The 21,471-nt window shown below is 38.5% G+C and overlaps 1 protein-coding gene across 3 annotated transcripts in view; it reads right to left on the bottom strand.

Moving 5' to 3' along the window:
- PPP2R2B (protein phosphatase 2 regulatory subunit Bbeta) overlaps nucleotides 1-21,471 on the bottom strand; it is a 264,160-nt gene that overhangs the window by 45,476 nt on the left and 197,213 nt on the right. For all 3 annotated transcript variants that reach the window (XM_032210843.1, XM_032210841.1, XM_032210842.1), the window contains exon 4: nucleotides 16,742-16,854. In XM_032210843.1, the coding sequence (XP_032066734.1) occupies nucleotides 16,742-16,854 (113 nt within the window). The remainder of the gene's footprint in view (nucleotides 1-16,741; nucleotides 16,855-21,471) is intronic.

Raw genomic sequence — 21,471 nt, 5'->3', positions numbered from 1 at the left:
TGCTTTTACAAACCATGATTGAAGGGACAGACTGCTTTTGCTTCTGAAATTAGGCCATCATTCACAATTGGTTCAAGCCCCCCCCCCCATGCCTTAAAACATTGTGAGTGCAGCATGAGATGGAGTCCCCTCAGTTGAACTTCATAAACATCTGACTTTGCATTTGACAACACAATTTTGTTTTGCATAATTCTCCCTGTTTAGTGACACAAGAGGAAACTATCAATCTGAGAGGTGACTTTTTATCTGCTAGCTTTTTATTTTTGGAATGATTGATCGGACCACCAAATCTAAGACTGATGGGTCAAATGTAGATTGAAAGAAGTACAAAAAGTTTTTGTAGAAAGATCTAAAAGCTGCACTGAGATATATCTAATATTGCTCCTCTGAATTTAATTTCTTTACTGCATCTTTTCTTTTGTTTCAAACAACAGTATTATGTAGTTACCAGAGGCTTTCCCTCCACTGTGTCGACAGTTTCTGTAGATTTATGGGCTTCTTAGCAATTCACTACCAAAATACAGTGATCTTTTCTAGTGATCTCCCTGATATATTTCTCCCTTCTAAAAAGAGCTAGCGGACAAAAAGTCATCTCTCAGATTGATAGTTTCCTCTTGTATCACTAATCAGGGAGAATTATGCAAAGCAAAATTGTGCTATCAAATGCAAAGTCACAGCAATCAGATTCCTCTTGATAACTCTGTTGGGCATATTGTTTTTACAATATGCCTAGACGCAGATACTGACAAGGTAATTGCTGTTGCAAATCAGAGGAATAGGAAAAAAATTCTAGGAGGCCAGATCTGGCTTTTAAGGCTCAATGCTGATTTTACAAATATGAAATGGTTGAATAATGAGGAGAAAAGATTCCATTTGTGACCAGGGCAAGAGAATATAAAAACGCAGAGGCATTAAAAAAAACCCTCTTTTTCACCCTTCTTATTTTTCAGAAATAAGAATTTCACAGTCTTAGTTCTTAATTTTGTAAAAGGAAAAATTGACAGGGAAGACTACCAGTGAAAAATGTACACCTGAAAAGACTGATTCTATATTCCCTTTTTCCTCCTCAGCAGCTTGTCAATGTATTTCTCAAGTCCGCATAACTGATGAAAACAGAGCCACAGCACATATAAAATGAACACAAATCACAGGGCAAAACAAATCAGCCTGCATGCAAATGAAAGATTGGGATGCTACTGTGGTTCCCAAAAGGTCAGCTTCCCATACCTTTAAAACTTCTCAATGAAAAAATGGTTGGTTTCACACATCACATAAATATTGATTTATAAATGCAACTTGGATGCGTAACCCATAGGTTTGATTAATGTGCAATGCTAAACCCAAACCATCATTTATGAACCACAGCATCTGGGTTCACCCAGCACAGTGAGGCAAAATAGAACAGGCCCTGTTATGGATGTGCACTCAAACATATTCTCCATGAAATAGCTATTTCTTCCTATGCTTTCAGGAGCCTATAAACATCATTTGTTAGAAGTGCAGAAAATGAAGGAAGTTTCAGGCTTACTACTCTTCCAAGTCTAAATGTAAGTCACTGGCAATACTCTGTTAAAAGTTCCCATTCAGTTTTTAGTTCTAATTAGTTCCCTAAATTATCTTTTCCTTCAGAATTTTAAAAGATTTCTTTTCTTTAAAAAGAGACCACTGATAAGAGTTTTTGGACTATCATTCTTGTTCTACTTGTGGTGGGCCATCTGCCTCAGAGTTAACACTTTATAGCTGAATTATCCATTCAGCCAACTTCTCCTTGCAATTATCACTTCTCAATGTTTCATTCTCCAGGAATATCTTTACATGCTGTGTTATCAATTGTCATTGTTGTAAGAGTGCTCAGAGGGACTCCGACAATGAATCTAATGTTAGATTCACTCTGTTTTCCAAATTCCAGACTCAGAAAAAAAAATTACAGCAATAATAATTAATCAAGTTTTACAACTTAAATTATTATGTTCTTATAAATTAGTATAAGTTCTATACAGGTTTCTCTACTGTCTAGTTTATAAAGATGGAGATAATGCTAAATAATGTAATCATTCATAATTATTGAAATTAATCAAAATTAACACAGTGCTTAAATAACCTAATTTTTGTTTTCTTTTACTCAAGGTTCTTTAGTAAATCCTGGGAATTACAAGCCAGTTCTTCTTTGAAAGGACACTTGAGACTAACTCAGAGGTGGGTGCTGCCAGTTCGGCCTGGATCGGCTGAACCGGTAGTAGCAGTGGCGGGAGGCTCCACCCATCCACCCACCCGGATCGGCTGGGCCAGTAGTAGCAGTGGCGGGACTCTCCACCCACCCACCAACACGCACGCACACACGCACAGGAGCGCATCCAAACAGGTAGTAAAAAATTTAGCAACCTTCCTCTGAACTGACTACTTTCTGAAATATCCCCAGGTTGTTATTTGATGTTTGCTAATGACTCTTAATAGCATTTTTTCCCAAGGGCATTCCTTAAAAAATTAAGGAGAGCCGAGGTGGCGCAGTGGGTAGAGTGCAGTACTGCAGGCTACTTCCGCTGACTGTTATCTGCAGTTCGGCGGTTCAAATCTCACCAGGCTCAAGGTTGACTCAGCCTTCCATCCTTCTGAGGTGGGTGAAATGAGGACCCGGATTGTTGTTGGGGGCAATATGCTGACTCTGTAAACCGCTTAGAGAGGGCTGAAAGCCCTATGAAGCGGTATATAAGTCTAACTGCTATTGCTATTGCTATTAAAAAATCTGATATCTTTGCATTAAAAAAAGTTTAGAAGTATTAGGAACATAATGATCTTCTTTTACATTAAACATAATAGAGCAGTTTAGTAACAACAGAGCGCTTTGACATAATAAAAAATCTCCAATCAGAAATTAGCAAGAGTTGGTCATTCATGATCCAGAAAAGTCAAAAGATCCTGCCTTGGATACACTAAATTTCTTGATGAGATCAGTTCAGCATGCAAAGGTTATCCACTAAGCATTTTTGGAACTCTTTTAAATGCTTCCTGCAAATGGAGAAAACTTTTTTTTAAAAAAATAATTACTTTTGTTACAATGCTTTGGTGAAGATCTGATAACTCAAAATTAATTTGTTCTGCTGCATGAGTTTTATAGTATTTTATTCCTTTTATAAAAGCCATGTGTTAAATTGCCCTATCTATCACAAATGGTAATGTTATTGAGAACATTGGGAGTAATAAGAATATATATACTTTCATGCTGCAGAATAAACCGACATCTGACACAAAAGTCAAAGCAGTGATTCCTGCAGCATAACATTTTTAACATGCTCTGCATCAGAAATAGCTTTCTTCATGCTTGCAGTTTATCTTTTATACATTTATATCTGTGTATAAATGCAAATGTTGGAATAATCTGAAAGATGCTGGCAGTTTCTAGGACAACCTGGAAAAAAAATCAGCTAAAACCAGATTTAATCTAAAACTCAGCTCATAGAAATTTTATCTGAATTAACTGTTATAGCCTGCAGTCTTTTACACAGCTATGGCATAGATAGAAAATGGGCAACCTTTTGGGCTAAGGGCTAAATATAACATGTGGGGGAGGAGCTGACATTCATAAGGAAGAATAACATCATCACACTGGTGTGCAGGGCTGAGTTTGGGATGAGAGTTATAAAGGGATAGTTATAATTATATTATGCCTATATTACATTAGGATACACAATATGGTTATTACACTATCATACACTATTCAATCCAGAGGTGGTATTCAGTCGGTTCCAACCGGATCGCCAAAACCGGTAGCAGAAATTGCAGGGGCCTGACCCCCCCTCTCTATGCCGTCCTAATTAGGCACCTTTTTGAGGCCGGGCGCATGCACGGAAGGTGTTGTGTGTGAGCAAAGTGCATGCGCGAAAAGCCGGGCACATGCATGGAAGTGGCAGCGTGCGGCGAATTGGTGGTAACAAAATGTGAAACCCACCACTGATTCTATCCCTATCTCAAAGGGGTGGAAACTAAGCTGTCAGTTTTCTATAGTCTTTGTCAAGAAGCTGCAAGGATCAAATTAAGCAGGGTTGTCCAACCCGGGGATCTTAAAGACTTGTGGACTTCAACTCCCGGAATTCCATGGTGGCTATGGGAATTTTGGAGAGTTGAAATCCACAAGCCTTAAAGTTGCCAAGATTGGACACCCCTGCAATGAAGTATTTGTGGGTAGCATGCAGTTCTGGGTCGTAGGTTATTCACCTCTGGCATAGATTAAAAATTGCTGCTTGATCACCAGAGCGCCATGGAAAACTTTAACATGTATTCTTATCTGAGAGTTAAGATCATCGAACATGCTGGGTTTGCATCTATAAAGGCACATTTTAAGAGTACTCTGCACACCTCAGTTCATACAAATAAGCTGATTTTGTTTACTACATTCAAGTGTGACCCTCTCGAGCTCCCTTTTCGCTGGCAGACGGTTGCAGGAGGCCGTCACAGCCGAAACAGAGCCTGGGAGCCCATTTTCACTGGCAGAGCACTCAGGCCACCACAGGTGCCCCTGAAACGAGTGATGTTGAATTGGCCATGCCCACCCTGGCCACACCCACCCCAACCCCCAAGGTCAAACACAACCCTGATGCGACCCTCATAGAAATCGAGTTTGACACTCTTGATCTAACAGATCATATGATGGCTTAGCACAACCCAGGAATCAGCCAAACATGATAAGCAGCTTTTGGTTTCACTGTTTTCTTCTGCAAAGCTAGAGGGGAATAGCACATTCTTAAATGACAGATTGCTCAGCCCAGTATTTGAGCCCCCTCTTCCTTATTTCTTTTTAAATAGCTCCATGTGCAGATAAGCAAATCTATCATGGGACTCATCTTTCTTCTTCTGCACTAAAAGAAAAACAAAACAAAACTTTATAAATGGCTCCCATTCTCTTCTGGCCATGGGGGAAAGTATCTCACTGCATCATGTATCTGCCACATAGATCTCCCTGGCAATAAACTGCATTGCTAATAACTAATTCTCACCAGGTGCTGTTACTGCTGTCACTATTGTTGCTTTTAATAATATTTCACCTAGCTTTTCCTTAATGATCCAGCTAAAATGATCAAACAAACCTAATACCTATACATCAATAAAACTTGAAATGAATTAAAAGACACTGCCTAGTTTTAAAATATTGTGTATTATGAAAAGGAAAGGTCTTCACCGAGCTTGATTTACAAATAATGCTTCCTCAGGGTTAGGCAATCTGGAATGGGGCTGGGATACCTCCAATTTTGCATAGGTACCAAACATCTTTGGAAAATGGCTGCCAAGGTGGGCAAGATCAATCTAATCTAGTGAAAAAGCAAACAATCAATGTTACTTAGGATTCCTAGTGGGTCTTTTAGTGGGCGCACAAACATTGGTGTAAAGGAGGAGGAGTCTAGAAATGGATGCTGTCAACTGACATCTTGGAAATCTCTACCTGTCTGCACACAGACTCCATAGCTAAATGAACAAGTGATCTGAAGTGGTTTAAAAGCCATTATTTTCCTCCTCCTCCACCCCTCAAAAAGGGTGCATGTTGATAACAACGGCTCTGCAACTCCATGTTCAACATCCTAAAAATCTGTGTTTCGGTGACCCCGAGTCCTTCTGGAATTGCAAACTATATAAATTGGGCTGGTCTGCAAAGTCAGCTGGTGGTCAGTAATGAAGACCTCCTTCAGCGCCTAATCCAGTCTTCCCTATCTTGGCCCTCAGCAGGAAGACAAGCCTAAACAGTTCAAGGCAACAATTGATCAGACAAAATGAATGAAAACAGAACTCTGCCATGAATGTATTGTAACTTACTTCTGGGTCTACACATGCACAGCTGCAGTCCACAAAGGAAGGTTTTTCTCCTTAAAGACAAAGGCTAGGAAAGGATTTTTTCAAGCCATTCCTCCCATTGTCCAGGAAGCCCCAAAGGTGCTTTTTCAAGAGGCAACTGGACTTTCTGGTTTTTCTTTGAAGATGTTTCGCTTCTCATCCAAGAAGCTTCTTCAGCTCTCTCTCTCTCTCTGAATAATCTTCTTGGCTGAGAAGCAAAACGTCTTCAAAGAAATGGAGAATTAGTGAAGGGAAAGCGCCCCAGAGGGAGACCACAGCTGCAATATAAGGATATCTGCAAGAACTTTAAATAGCTCCATGGGAATGGACATTAACAGCTGGGATACCTTGACCTCTGATCATTCAGCTTGGAGGCTAAAGACACAGCATGGCCTTCTCCAATTTGAAGATAACTTGTTTGGCAGGCTGAGACAAAGAGGCAGTCCCAGAACCAGCGAAATCAGGGAGCTGGGCAGGGGACAGAATGTATCTGCCCTCAGTGTGGAAGGGATTGCCACTCCCAAATTGGATTTTTTAGTCACACCAGATGCTGCATTAGGACCTCCTTCCAGAGCCTGATACCATCGTCTTTTGAGACTGAAGGATGCCAGTGATATCTGGATTATTTGGTGTTGCATTTCCACAGTATTACTGTGGCCTACTTTCCATTTCTTACGTGTGTCCCATAGGATTGTTCTTCTGGCAGATTTGTAAAGCCAATGAGAGAAAAAGTAATGACAGTGGAAAAAATAAGGACATGTCTGCTTTTGGTTTCTTTGTACAGCATCAGTAGTGTAGCTATTTTTTTTAGATAACTGAAACTTGGCACAAAAATGCACAAATGAAACAAACAATATGTTAAAAAGTTACGATGTTTATGTATTTACTTACCAAGCACCTCTAAATGATATCAAAGTAATCAAAAAAAAATTTACAATCCACGATGCATGTCACAAGCTTTGAGCACCCCTAATGTTTGGAAATTAAAAATTTGACACGCCTTACAAAGGAAGGGAGGGAATATGAAACCCTCCTCCTCCTTGTTACAGCTACAATGAAAGCTGGAACTGTTAAAAGTTTCCTGAAATTTCCTGCCAGCATAAAAAAAAAAAACATGAAAGAAATGTACTGCCTTTTAAAGCTTTTTTTTCTTATACAAAGAAAGATAAGAAAGAATGTTTTATGTTTTTTTCCCTAGTGATTAAGAGCACAATCAACATATGATATATGACTTGATGCTACTTTTCTAAAACTATCAAAAATAAATGGTAACATGGGGAGGAAATTCAAGCCTCTGAAATATCCCCATGAAACAAATGCACAAATGAAACAACCCCTATTTGGGTTGTTTGGGAATTCATGTTTTGTGTTCAGTCTTACTTGAAATTATTTGAAACCCAAAGAGCTAAATGTTAGCTTGCTATAGTTTTGAAGATTTCCCATACAATTGCTGCTTGTTGTATTAATTTAACAAAATAGTCCTGATATAATACATGCAAACTACCCCCAGTTTCCTGCAAGGCTCATGCCATTTGTTATCAAATATGGCAAAGCCAGATAAGAAAAAATAACTTTTAGGAGGGACTGCTACTAAAATCCCCTGGAACTTGCAGCTGGATACAAGATTCTTGAACTGCTTTTTCTATTTGCAGGAAGATATCTATATGCAATTCCTCCTTTGAAGAACATATTTGGTGTCAGCCCCCTGCTCTTACAGAGCTTATTAAAAGGATCCTTTTTTAGACTACAGAATTGAGCATTTTTAGATCGTCTTTTATTGCCACAGTAGCAGCTTAGCACCCAGTGAGCAGTCAGTCATATCCAACTCTTAACTGTTAGCAAATGTCACAAAAATGACTGGCTTAGAAACCCAATCTGTGGACATCCATCTGTCTTCCATCAGGCAGCAAACTCTATTCCCTCTTGCTTCAATAATGGACAAATTCTGCTTGAAAAGAAAACTGAAGACTTTTTAATAAGGTTACACACTATTGGTCAAACTCCAGATTCTCTGGGCCCACACTATCCTTTTTACTACCTGTTATTGCACAGAAAATTGAGATGATGATTTATATGTTGCCAAATTTCCTGACATGGGTGCTGCGTCTAAAGTTTCTGCAAGATTCAGGCAAACTAACAGGAGACTTCTCTCTCTTTCTCTTTCTTTAAAAGCCAGCTGCCTGCTTTCAAGTCCCTTCAAGCTGTCCAAAAAAGTGGACACCCACCTTTATCTCAGTATCCTGGACCTCTTGATGTTAGAATGCTCCAACAAGAGCACTAACATACAAGAACCATGCAGAAGGGGTGTCAAACTGGTGGCCTGCAGGCCAGATATGTCACGCCCACCAGAGCTCCGCAAAGAGGGAAAACATCGCGAAACGGCATGTGACGGCAACATGATGCTGAGAGTTTGACACCTGTGCCATACAGTGATTCAAGACCGGTAGGCCTGCTAGTATAAATAACTAGATGGTATTTCTTTCATTACATCCAAAAGGCTGACTACAAATTTACTGGGTGCGTCATTAGGCAGGGCTGGAAGAAAACAGAATTTCAAGTGGAGAAGGTTTAAATCCTTGCAGCAAGGAATCTAAATGCTAGATACCTGGTCATCCATTGCCTAGATAACTGAAGCATTTTTAAAATAACTTCTTAAAACCAGACATTTCTGCACAGTATTCTCAATGGATGATGATATTCTAGCTGATTGTTTTTAATTTTAAATTGACTTTATGATGTTTATTTGCTCCCCTGTCTCTCACCTAGTTATGTTCTACCAGAAAAGTCCTTTCTGGTCCAATAAAATGTTAAGTGAACAAAATGTCCATGAAAAAAAATCCACAAGCAAGACATTAACATGACACTTTCCTCCTCTCCTCCTATCCCTAACAAACTGCTCTCCTACTTTGCTTTTGTTAGAGTCAAGCTTTTTATTAAAATACCATTTGTCCAAAAATTTTGCCTTGAAGCTCTGATGAGAAGGCAGTGGCACAAGTACAACTAATATCCTGTCTCTCCAGTTTTTGTCTGAGCTACATATTTCAGTGGAATTTTCTTATTGAGCATTAATGTGATTAACAGGGCTCACAATGCTCAGGGCTGACAGCAAGAGGGCATTGCATGCAATAGTCAGAAGTAACTATTTTTTTGACATACATAAATATAAAACATTAAAATATCAGACCTTCACATTAGAACGTCTCCTTGGGCAAAATCCGTGAGAAGCAACGAAAACCAGAATTTAGGGAGCTCTGTGTCAGGTTCAAAACTCCAGACTGATAATGACCAACTGTGTTACTCCAAGTTACAAGTAGCTAAATCTATGGTGGAATGCTTGCTTTCCTTCTAAGAGTTCCTAACTCAACATATGGCATATGTAGTTAAATAAGATGGAAGACAGAAGAAATGGAGGGTTATGCCAATTTAACACCTTTGGATAGGAATATGTAGAGATTCTCAGTCATCCAGGTCATGGTTGTACTAAACATGCTTTTTTTCAGGAGGCAATGGGACTTTCTTGTTTTTTCTTTTGAAGACACTTCACTTCAACAACCCTCTAAAAGGATGCAAATTATCAGCTGTCTTCAAGGAATACAAATCCTTCCATTCCCCATTATCCTGTCAGAGCTGAAGGAGCTTCTTGGATGAGAAGCAAAATGTCTTCAAAAGTAAAAAACTAAGTCCAGTTGCCTCCTGAAAAAAGCATCTTTGGGACTTCGGATAGGAGGTTGGAATGATGGAGGTTGGAGTGCAACTACAGTCGAGACTACCACTTTCAGTCAAGTTCAAAGTTGGCTTCAGGATAAAGTCTACTACGGTTGCATTCTCAGATAACTTCCTGTAGGAAATGGACTGTTAATCCTACTTAGTTTAAAGAAGCTTTTTTTTTTAAACCACTGGATGTTCTCCTAGACTGGGCTGAAATTTGGGGAGTTATAATGATTCTACTTCTACTTTTAGGAACACCATCAAAAATTCCCAAGGGTTTTCATAGCTGTGCGATGGGATAGCAGTAGCAATAGCAGTTAGACTTATATACCGCTTCATAGGGCTTTCAGCCCTCTCTAAGCAGTTTACAGAGTCAGCATATCACCCCCCACAGTCTGGGTCCTCATTTCACCCACCTCGGAAGGATGGAAGGCTGAGTCAACCTTGAGCCGGTGAGATTAGAACTGCTGAACTGCAGATAACAGTCAGCTTGAAGTGGCCTGCAGTACTGCACCCTAACCACTGCACCACCTTGGCTCCTCACGGGATGCCGTGAGTCACTAGTCTGTTTCTAATGCTATTTCAAATCAAATGAGAGAGATGGTCATTAGGAATTTGGTGGCAGATGTCTCAATATCCTGATGACACTTGATTTGGATGCTCCATAATGTCTGGAGGGCTTGTATAGTTTTATGCCAATATATAGATGAGTCATAATAACTGATGACTGAAACCTGATAAAGATGTTGAACAAGTGCACTTCCCAGACAGGGGAACAGAGGAGCATCCTGGACTAAGTGGAGTCATGCTTGCTTGTATATTGGTTGGGCATGCTCTCTTTGATTTTTCGTAGGACTGCGAGTTCTGTGACTAAGAGTGGTTATTGGATATCATCTATGTGGGCTTTGCAGGACAAGGATAGCCTAGCTTTTGATCTTTGCACACTGTTTATCTCACATTTGAACTAATATAATCCACACCATATGGGGCTCTTCTGGGGCTTAAAACTGCAGATGGTGCCATATGTGTCAGCCAGGTGCCAGGTGGGACACTAGCCATGCACAGATTACATCTTCCTTGAAGCAACTGCCAATTAGCTGTTGAGAAAGATAGAAGCATTTTTTTCCCGATTCAAAGCTTTGAAACAACAGGAGACCAGGATACTTCACATATTGCTTTCAACATGAAAGACTTGGTTGATCACTTCATTCATCAGGGAAGACGCACCACTATTGGCAAAACCCCATCTTGTGGGGGCCTTCCCTGTGATGGCAACATCACCATCAGATGTTACTTGATCTCTAAACTTTTGAGGCCCAGTAAATATATACGGAGGTTCCAATTCTGTATAGACTTAACATTTATACAGAAGTGTTTTAAATTGTCTAAGGCAGGCTCCCAAAGGTATAAGCTTCAAAACAACTAACATTTTACAGGGGTCAGCTATTTTATATACACACATATACACTCAACTGCTATTTTTAGAAGCTATGTTTTCCCATCGGGATATTGTTCAAAAAGCATAAGAAATGCAGACGGCTACCTTTTCATTGCTTTCGAAAATCAAATTTTCTGCTACTAGATGCAGAAGCTGTTTTGCTCCATAACTCTCCCCCCTTTTGGGTTCATCAAAGGAAAGCGAAAGTATCTTGCTGTGCAAAGCACTCCAGGGAGACATTGGAAAATCTTCTCTTCTAACTAACACTTTTAAAGGTTATTAAAAGTGTGAGGAAAATACTCCCATCAGTGCTTCAGTCGAAGCTTGTTTTGTAGCATGCAAGATCAAAGTCAAAACATATCCCCTTTAAAGCGATTTAAATCCTAGATGTTGTTTGTGCTAATTATTTCTTGCAACATCCTGCAGAATAGATGAAACCATAGTCATTGGGTTGTTCCAAGTCTCCGGCTATATTAAATCAAACTCCCATAATAGAAAAGGTTTTATGCAGTAGTTGTTCTATAAAGGAATAATGAAAATTGCATTTAGAAGTATCAATAAAAGTCAAGAGCGGGGAAGCACAATGTTTGGATGAGTGAGCATGCATCAATCTATTTCTTCCACAAAGTGTCTTGAATCAACTCTTTGTTGCAACAGTAAGCAACCCAAAAAGCCCTGCAGATATTTTGAACAACATCCCTCATATACTTGGAATGATGGCCCTAGTAGTTTGGCCTGATGGGATTTGGAATCCAAAACTTTAGAAAACAACTTTAGTTGTTTTCGATGGCGCTGAATATGTCTCCAATGGCTCTTATTGCTAGTGAGTCTCATCTCAGACAACCACATATTTCACTTACAGGTAGTCCTCAATTTACAACCACAATTGAGCCCAAAATTTATGTAGTTAAGTGAGACATTTGTTAAGCGACTTTTGCCCCATTTTATCACCTTTCTTGCCACACTTGTTAAGTGAACCATCACAGTTGGTAAGTAAATCTGGGTTACCCATTGACCTTGCTTGTCAGAAGGTCACAAAGGTGCGTCGCCCGACAAAACCACCATGACAAAATGTTGAAAGCGTGCCCACAAAAGCGCGCCCACAAAAGTGCGATTAGCATTTTTAGGTTAGGATTAGGGTTAGGGTTAGGTTTAGGGTAAGGGTTAGGGTTGTTAATGTTGTTACCGTTGTTTTCGATGGAGCGCTTTTGTCGGCACGCATTTGTCGACGCGCTTTAGTAGGCGCGCTTTCAACGTCGCCATTTTGTCATGGCGGTTTTGTCGGCGTGCATTTGTCGGGCGCGCATTTGTCAGTGAACCCAAAAGGTGATCATGTGATCCCAGGGCCCTGCAACCATCATAAATGTGAGTCAAGTTGCCAAGTGTCTGAATTTTGATGACATTGCGAGGGAATGCTGCAACGGTTGTAAGTGTGGAAAAATGGTCATAAGTCACTTTTTTCAGTGATGATGTAACTTTGAATAGTCACTAAATGAACTATCATAAGTTGAGGGCTACCTGTACTCCCAAGCAAAGCAGTTCTTTTCTTCTGGTTTTGGGGGGAAAAAACAGTTGTCCACATTGACTGGCCTCGTATTGCGCAAACCACTTTTCCTATGAAAAGGGAGCTGAATTACCTCTCTCTCTGTGCTTTGCCAAAGCAAACAAGACCTTTCCCTGTGGGATAAAGGCGCCCTGGAGGCATATTTTTTTCTGCCGTATTCTCAGGATGTTCCCTCTCCCTCATTCTCAGTTCATGAATGAAATAGATTAAATCCATCATCTGACTTATTTTCTCCCTTTTTCAGATTCCTTCCAAGGGCAGTCATGGGATGTATAAAATCTGTTTCATTTTGCCACCAATTGCTTTAGAGGGAAATCAGCTGACTGCTGCATCTTGAAAGAGAGGCAATAGAAGCAGCCAATGCAGTTTTCAGCCAGCTAAAAGGTGGGTGGAAAGCACTTGGATTGAATAGTGGGAAAAGGTCCAGTGGATAATTTGGCGGGGGCCCAGCTGCTATTCTTAAACTAAAAGGTTGCAAAACAATAGGCAAATTGTCAGATTTATCAAAACACATTAGAAGAAGCTAGGTTTTCAGAAAACAAAAGAAGGAATGCTGTTTGAAAATTATTTAGAAGTCCTGCAAATGTGTGTGTTTTTACTGTGCTCATCAGCCCCTTCCTCCCCCCCCCTTTGGATTATCAAGGAATTCCAAAATAGCAATGCCTACACTCCTGTATAGATGTACATAAAGGAAATATGCCAGACAATAAGGAAGACATTTCCCCCCCTCCCCCCCGATCACTCCCTATTTTTCTGCACTTTTAAGTTAAACAGAACAATACATTGGGGACTGTGCATGAAATGAATTTTAATTTTTGCAAGACAAAAATTATTGTATGCTTTGCTATACCTACTCATCCTTTTCGCAGTCATTCATCATTTATAAATTTGTACACTGTCCCTTTCCTTGCAGTGAACTCTCATGCACCCCTTCTCTGAGGTCAATGGGATTTATGCACAGTAAACAAGAAGAATCTTGACTAAAAGAAAAGAAGCTTTTTTCAGCCTGGAGTGCAGGTCCATTTTCAACAAATAGAAATGTTTTGCTATCAATGCCCTCACTGAAAATACGCTCAGAAACAGTACACCTTGATAGAGTTCAGGACATGGTGTCCTTCAAAAATGCTTCTGTTCTTCTGAGAGTCTTAAAAATCAATTCGTTGCTTAGACAACCTAGCTTTACATTTTTTTTCTTCTTCTAGCTGTAAATAGTGAGAAGGAAAATTAGATTAAAACCCCTTATTGTGAACAGAAAATCCTTATCCCAGCAGATTTTTTTTTATTTCCTTTTCCTCCCTTTTCAACGACAGGATTATGAGCTTCCAAACCTGATTACGCCCAGATTTCATATAAAATACAACAAATACAACATTTTTATTATAGTGATTTATTTCCCAGAATATTGTTTTACTGTTTCTGAACAAGGAGCAGCATTTTCACTGTCTGTTTTACGGTTCATAAAACTGGCTCACACGACGATTCCTTAATAAGGACAGCAATATGCACTTCCCTTTTTCATGTAAACTAATCAAATATGGACCTCTTTTCATTAAGTTATTCAAATAAATATGTCACATTTGAGGTGTTTCTAAATTACTGAAATTATGGTGCATAGCCTTGCTTTTGATATCAAAAATCCACTCACAAACCTCAACCTAATTTCATTCTCCCTATTCATCCTAAATACCGAAATCTTTATTTTCATGGGAGTCTTTAAGGAAAAGCGCAGATTTGAAAATGGATGGGAATTATAGTCAGAAGCAGGCAGGGGGTAATTGCAAAAAAGCAAGGTATTTTGTTGTTGATCTCTGAGGGAGATGATTTCTCTATAATACTAACAGTTCCGGATAAAAAGGCAGTAGCGAAGTAAGAAAACAAGCTTAACTTTTTATTACTTTTAGTAATAAGAGTCTTTAGTTTCAGAATGGGGAACTGCAAACTTAAAGACATCCAGAGCTCTTACATGATATTAGTATCTGTGCTATATAATAAGCACAATCAAATTTGACATTTAGAAAATATACTACTTCTTGAAAGTGTTTTAATGTAAGGGTTGTGTATTCCCTGAAGATTTCCTGTTACAAATGTAAAGAAATTACAGTAACTTTTTTTTGAGTAATTTGCATTGGGAGACAAAATTGCGAATAGTAAATGTCACTTTGACTATGATGGGGTATGTTTATCAGAATTATTTGGATTAAGCTCTAAATTACCAGGTGGGTAGTTGTATTAGTCAGCTGTATAAAATTTATCAGACATGTGAAATGTTTAAACGAAAAATGTTTAAATATGAGATGTCATTACAGTAGCGCCACTAAAACTTTTATTTGGAAAATTTCTGCTTGGATCCTGAAAAAGCAAAAGCTGTCTTTTAATACTCAATTCTTGTCTAATATCCAAAGACACAGAAGAAGAAAACACTATGTAACATCTATTTGACAGTGTTTTTAAGGAAAATATATTAAGATAAGAGTAGCCCACTCTAATGACATAAACCAATTTAACAATAGAAGAGCTTTGAGAAATTATTTTAAAAGGCACTCTCAGTGAAACAGCAGGCTTCTACATGATGCACCCAAAATGACAATAAAAACATACTGTACAGAAAAGTGAAAGATTTTTCTCAGACTTGAACAACATGCCTACTAGCAAGAAGGGACAATGCAATATGGAAGACATTTGTTTCTTAGTTAGAATTAATTATCTATCTTGGGTTATTAATGCCCTTGCTGGCCTGGTACTAATAAAACCAGAAGCTGTAAATTTGAGTGAAAGTAATTACAGTCACAATGTTGTAGAACTTTTCAGAATTAATATTGAAGAACCACATTACTATAGAATAGATTGATGATAATATTAAGACAACCATTTTCTACAGTTGGACGGAAAGAGAAAAGTTAACATATATCTCAATATTCTGAACAAAAATGAAAAAACTTCAACACATGAAGCTTGTGCTTGTTGAAATTAAAGATGAAACTACTGCTGAAGTTTCAAAACCTTAGTAAGTAAGCATCAAGGTCTAAGTACACATATTTCTTAATTCTTTTAAAAGAAAAACAATGTAACAGCTTCTTTGATTTGACCTGAAAGTATTATGGTATGCTACTGGGTAATAAACATAAGGTAAAAGTAAAGGTTTCCCTGTCCAGCTGTGTTGGATTCTAGGGTGCAATGCTCATCTCCGTTTCTTGGCCAAGGAAGTCAGTTTTGTCTTAAGTCATGTGGCCAGCATGGCGATACGCCAAAGGCACATGGAACACTGTTACCTTCCCACTGAAGTGGTACCTATTTATCTACTTGCATTTGCATGTTTTCAAACTGCTAGGTAGGTAGAAGCTGGGGAAAGGAACGGGAGCTCACTCTGTTGCGTGGCGTTCAGGTCTTGAACCCGAGCTGTCAGCTTTCCAGTTGACAAGCTCAGTGTCTTTTAGCGCTGAGCCATCACGCCCTGATAAACATAAGTCTAATGGAATTTGAATCAGCAAAGAAATGTTCTATGCTTTTACCTTTAAAAATAGATATAAAATGCCGCTCAATGGCTGCCTTTATCTGCCTTTCTTCAACAAGGCCTCTATTTGAAGCATCAGAGCTATCAAAATGATGTCAAATGTGTCCTGATGCTATTTGTGTGATGATGTCTTGACACAAATGACAACAGTTGCTTGCCCTACCCTATGGACATCTATGGGTCAGTTGCTGACATCTAAAACAGGTCATTCAAATGTCTTGAGCATTCAGAAACTATAGCAAACAAAATGTTGACCCTAGTAATAAATGACACGCTCTTCATCTTAATGAGCTGCAAACTGCTCCTACTTACACAGATTCCTTTATTTTGTGTAACCAAGCTTGATCTTTCTGTTGGAGTTAAAATAAGTACATCAAATCGAGTGCCAGTGTTTTTATGTCTTCTTTTAAAGATATAAACCACTGCCTTTAAAAACAGAAGTTTTCCCAAGGTGCCTCAGTGCCTCAACTAGGCAGTTATTGCATAACTAAAACCACTTTAATTCCGACTCAGGCAGGAATGATGGAGTGACATCAGCATCAAGTCACATCAATTGCTACATCCAAATAGAAGAAATTCTTGGCACCTAAAACATTGAGGATAAATCAGATCAGATACCACTGATCCACACAACCAGAAGTAAAATGTTACAAATCTCTCTTTTAGCAGGAAGAAAGTAGGAAAGTCTTATTTGCTATACCCGTAGTGTGGTAATTGTGGAGGGGTCTCGGAGACGTCCATCTTCATCTTTGAGATTATAGCCCTCTGGTCTTTTATCTCGTTCACTGACTTTCCATAGTTTCACAGTTTTATCTGGAAGAAAATCAGAACGCTTCATTGAGTTACTGAATTATTATGCATTTTGTAACAGTTAGGATTTATTGTTACTTATCACTTGCACAGTTCATCAGCGGTGATCTTCTTAGTTATTTTATCATTGCTACCATCTGCTATATGGGAGAAGGCAGCTGAAGAGTCTACAGAGAAACAATGACTATGGGAAAATGAGAAATGTGTAATTGAACCTTTCTCAATTGCAGTGTGTTTCAAAATTGGTGACTTTAAGATAGATGAACTCCATTCCCCAGAATTCTGAGCCAGAATGCTGGAGGAAATTCTGGAAACTGAAGCCCACATATCTTAAAAGTTACCAAGCTTGAGAAACACTGATCTATTAGATCATATTAATTAAACAATCTCTTAAGACAGTAACCCCCAACCTTTTGGGCAACAGGGACGGTTCCATGGAGAGAGGTTTTTCCGCGGACTAGAGGGGATGTGGTTTCGTGTGCTGCTTGCAACCTGCAGATCGGGCTTCGCTTGTTTGTGTGGCCTTGTTGCTGGCATGCCGTGGCCCGGTGCCATTTCATGAGCCAGGAGTTGAGGACCCCGTCTTAAGAGGCTAAAGCCCAAGACCTCTTCAAGTAGCTTCAGCAGTCTTCTTGCTCAAAGGATGGGTTTTTACAACAGTAGACACAAATAGTAGGAAATTTGAAGGATATATACTAGGAATTGTATTTTTTATGTATTAAAAATGATCTAGAGTTAGGATTGAACAGAATGGTGACTATATTTGCACTATAATTTAGCTTGGTTAAAACAAAAAGGAACAGTAAGAGACTCCAAACTAAGATAGTGCATGTGTGAAGCCTGCAATTATATTCCTTTTAGAATTTTGGCCTGCCACACTTTATCTTATTTCATTATGCTGTTTCATTAGTATAGTTGATGGGAGGGGGGAATAGACAGGAGTAGGATTGTGGAATGTATTGTTTTCATTCTTTTCTAGAAGCCAGGATCATATTTTGTCTCCGTACTTTTACACCTGACTGGAAGCAGTTGGGTGTGGATGCCAGCGTGGAAGAAGAGGATTGGACCATGTGATGGATTGTGGATGTGGGGACAAGATCATGAACTTTTAACTGGGTGGGATTCTGATGTAATTTCCAGAATTGGGATTAACACAGATGTGCTAAAATGTCTGCTTTATTAAATTGGAACTTTAAGGATCATTTTGCCTTGGACTCTGATTTAATTCTACATGATACTTGGAATGCTGACAGCATGTTCTTCAGATTCTGTGGCATTCATGTCCCATTTACAGATTGTCTCATCATCACATACTGGTTAAAACAGAAAATAAATACTGAACATACAGAGGCAGAAAAGGGAAAGCATGGCCGCTGAGCTGTATATATCCCTTGACGATTACTTCTGTGGTGTTCCAAAGTCCTTCTGAAGCTCCCAGTTATATCTGACATTTGATTTTTAAAAGATTATGGCCTGCTTTCTCCTTCTATCTCATTTCTGAATATTTCAAATCAAGTTTTGAAGTTATAGACTGTAAATGTAGGTCTATATGAACAAGAGTTCTGATTACAAACTGGTTGCTAAAATTGAACACTCTGCATGTTGGACATGTCAAGCTAAATTAATTTTACTTTGGTCTAAAAGGAGGAAACAATTTAGACTGAAAGCCAGGGCACACAATGCTCCATAAAAGCAATTTTGAGTTACATGAGCTCTAACTGCTGTAGCCAAGCTTTGATTGCAATGCATTACACTATAAGTACAGCAATGTATGCATGAAAAAGGAGCCCAATCATGTTGGTAATTTACTCAAAAGTCCATTTCAAGCTCAATGATAGGAATAAAAACTGACACTTTATCATTGACGGTGAATCCATGTTAAATTCCACAATTGCCAGCTTGCCTGGCAGGTGAATATTTCCATTGGCTTCATCATTTTGCTGTCATTCTGTTTATTGTGTGCCACAAAATCCTTTAGGAAAAAGCCTCAGGAACATGTGGCTTTTATTCTGAATAATGGTGTTTTCATTTCCCCCTCCTGGTGGGCATTCTATCAGCAGTTTGTCATTGTTCCCACAAGTTTTAAAGACAGTCTTATTTGTCTTCATTTTTCCCATCCCCATTTTTCACTTAAGAATTGCAGTTGACTCCCATAGATTTTGTTGTATTAACTCATCCTGATAAAAGTTCAATTTTCACATAGTGTGTTTTTGGAAAGGAATATTAAAGAACATTTAGGGACAACTGATAGCAGTAACGTCTGAGCTATTTGGAGGTCTTCCCAGCATATGAAAACACTTTCTGAAACTGCAAACTAATTCTCCTATGAATTAAAAAAAAACTATTTAAAAAACTCAATTAACAGAACATTATGCTATATAATTAATCTTCATTGTGTTTCAGTGAGTCTTCCTCTCAAATGAGTTTAATAACTCTCAGAATTTTATTACAATGATCAATAGGGTAAATTCTCCAACACAAAGTAAGTTGACGATGAAAGATAATTAGACCCCTTTCCTCTATAGTAATTAAGTCACATTCATCTTAAAGCTCCATCCATTCTGATAACAACCCTGGACCTAGTGACAGTTATGTGAACATAATCTACATTTATGCTTAGGAAATGAAAACTGAAACAGACTCACACAAATACACACAAAACAGGAGATAATTCTGCCATGGCCTTTCCGGCAGTCAAGAGATTAAAAAACCCTTACTAAGTTTTCAGTCATTGCATTAGATATATTAAACCTGATATAATTTAAAGCTGAATCAAGACAAAATTGGAGTGTGAAAGTGATTTTCTTACATTAAAATTATCAAAGACAAGTTGTCTTCAATCACAATTTATTACAATAAATTGACCATGAGAAGGCTGAGAATAGAGGGGCTGGAAAGATTCATATTTAGGACTAAACTGATCAGCATTTTTGTGCCGTTGAAGATTTTTTTTTCACCAGATTATTGGCAAACCCATGTGTAATTTTCCATTTTACCCTATAAAAACCACACCCATATTATTCATCCTGTCTTACAGTGATTTCTATTATTAATCAGGCCAACTTTATTATACTGTATTTTTTATTAGAAGACAATGCAGAGTTCCTTAGAGGCATCTGACCATTAGTGACCATTAAAATTAACATGATTCCTTGTTTTCAAATTGACCCATGAAATGAGTACATGTCACAAGGTAACGCTAGAAAATGACACTCAAAATTTTGTCCCTTGTAATTAGAAAAATATGCTATGAATTAAAATCTTCTGGAGAAAAAATCATTATTTTTCTTTAATTGAAGGCAACATTTTGAAGATATCTTTTTCCTTTGAGTCTTTCTTGTTGAGAATTCTTTTTAACACCAGAGCCATACTGGCATCCAGCATCAATGACATAACCCCCTCACTCTCATATAATGAGCCAATGAAGTAGAAATCCTAGTTTTGTTGCACAAAGAATTTATATATGCACGTGTACCTATTTGTTTGGATCTGTTTGCACATACAAACTCCCCTATTAGAAGGAAGAAGGACAGAAACTACTGAAGTTACCAACCAACTAATTAATTAAAGGGGGTAAAATTAAAAGTCTTGGTCCATTTGGCTTAAGATAGTTTGCATTTCCTTCATACCCTCCATCCAATGTTAGATGGAATTCTATAAAAATGTTCAGAACCTTTTTTAAAGCTTCCACGGCATGCTTTCATATTATTTTATATGGAGTTCAATGCTTCCAAGGGCCTTGGTCAGAAAGATAGTACTTTTCTGCAACGTATTTTCTCCTGGGATTGCTCAGTGGCTGCTTTAAGGAATTGCAAAATAATACTCTATTTCCATGCTCTGATGCTCCAAAGCACCTTTTTTCCTTCAAGTGCAAAGTGCTTTACAACTCTTGTTTTCCCCTTTCATCTCAGATTATGTATTTTACCATATCTATATCTATATCAATATCTATATCTATATAATAAAATTCCATATGATTTCCCTATCTACCACAAAGCCTAGATTATTTGCAAAATAGTAAGAATTTTCAAATTCAGTGTTTGTTTATCAGTTTGACTTTGTGTTACTATATCTCCTCCAACACTTAAGAGTTGCAGGATCCAAGTAGGTAAGAGTTCCTAATGTACAGACAACCCTCTAGGCACATCTGTCTCAATTATCCTTCTTTGACAATTGATCACTGATCATAATCAGCATCAGATTTTATAGGTAATGTGTAGATCAGCAACCAGGAAACATAAGTAGCATAAAATCCCCCCACCCCCACCCATATTTCAAACAATATGGCACTGGATTCATAGGCACTAAATCCTGAACAAGAACAAGGGCTGCCAGAGGGAAAAGGACATTGATTCATCCTACATAGCACCTGAAAGTAGTACAAGAAGCAGTAGGAAGCTGGTTAGAGGAAGATTAAAACTGGAAATAAGGAGGAATTTCCTGACAGATTAAGCCGTGGAACAGCCTGGTTCCCAGAGAGAAAGAGAGAGAGCTGAAAAGAACAAAGTAGAAGAGACAACGCTGGAATAGAGGTGTGAGCTACCTTGCTAGGCAGTGGACAGCCTAGGTCTAGGACAATGTTTTTCAACCTAATTTAGCAACTTTAAGTTGTTTGGACTT

The sequence above is a fragment of the Thamnophis elegans genome, chromosome 2 (assembly GCF_009769535.1).
Source record: "Thamnophis elegans isolate rThaEle1 chromosome 2, rThaEle1.pri, whole genome shotgun sequence".
NCBI lineage: Eukaryota > Metazoa > Chordata > Lepidosauria > Squamata > Colubridae > Thamnophis > Thamnophis elegans.
The sequence above is the reverse complement of the archived record's forward strand: the minus strand, read 5'-3'. Positions and strand labels throughout refer to the sequence as shown.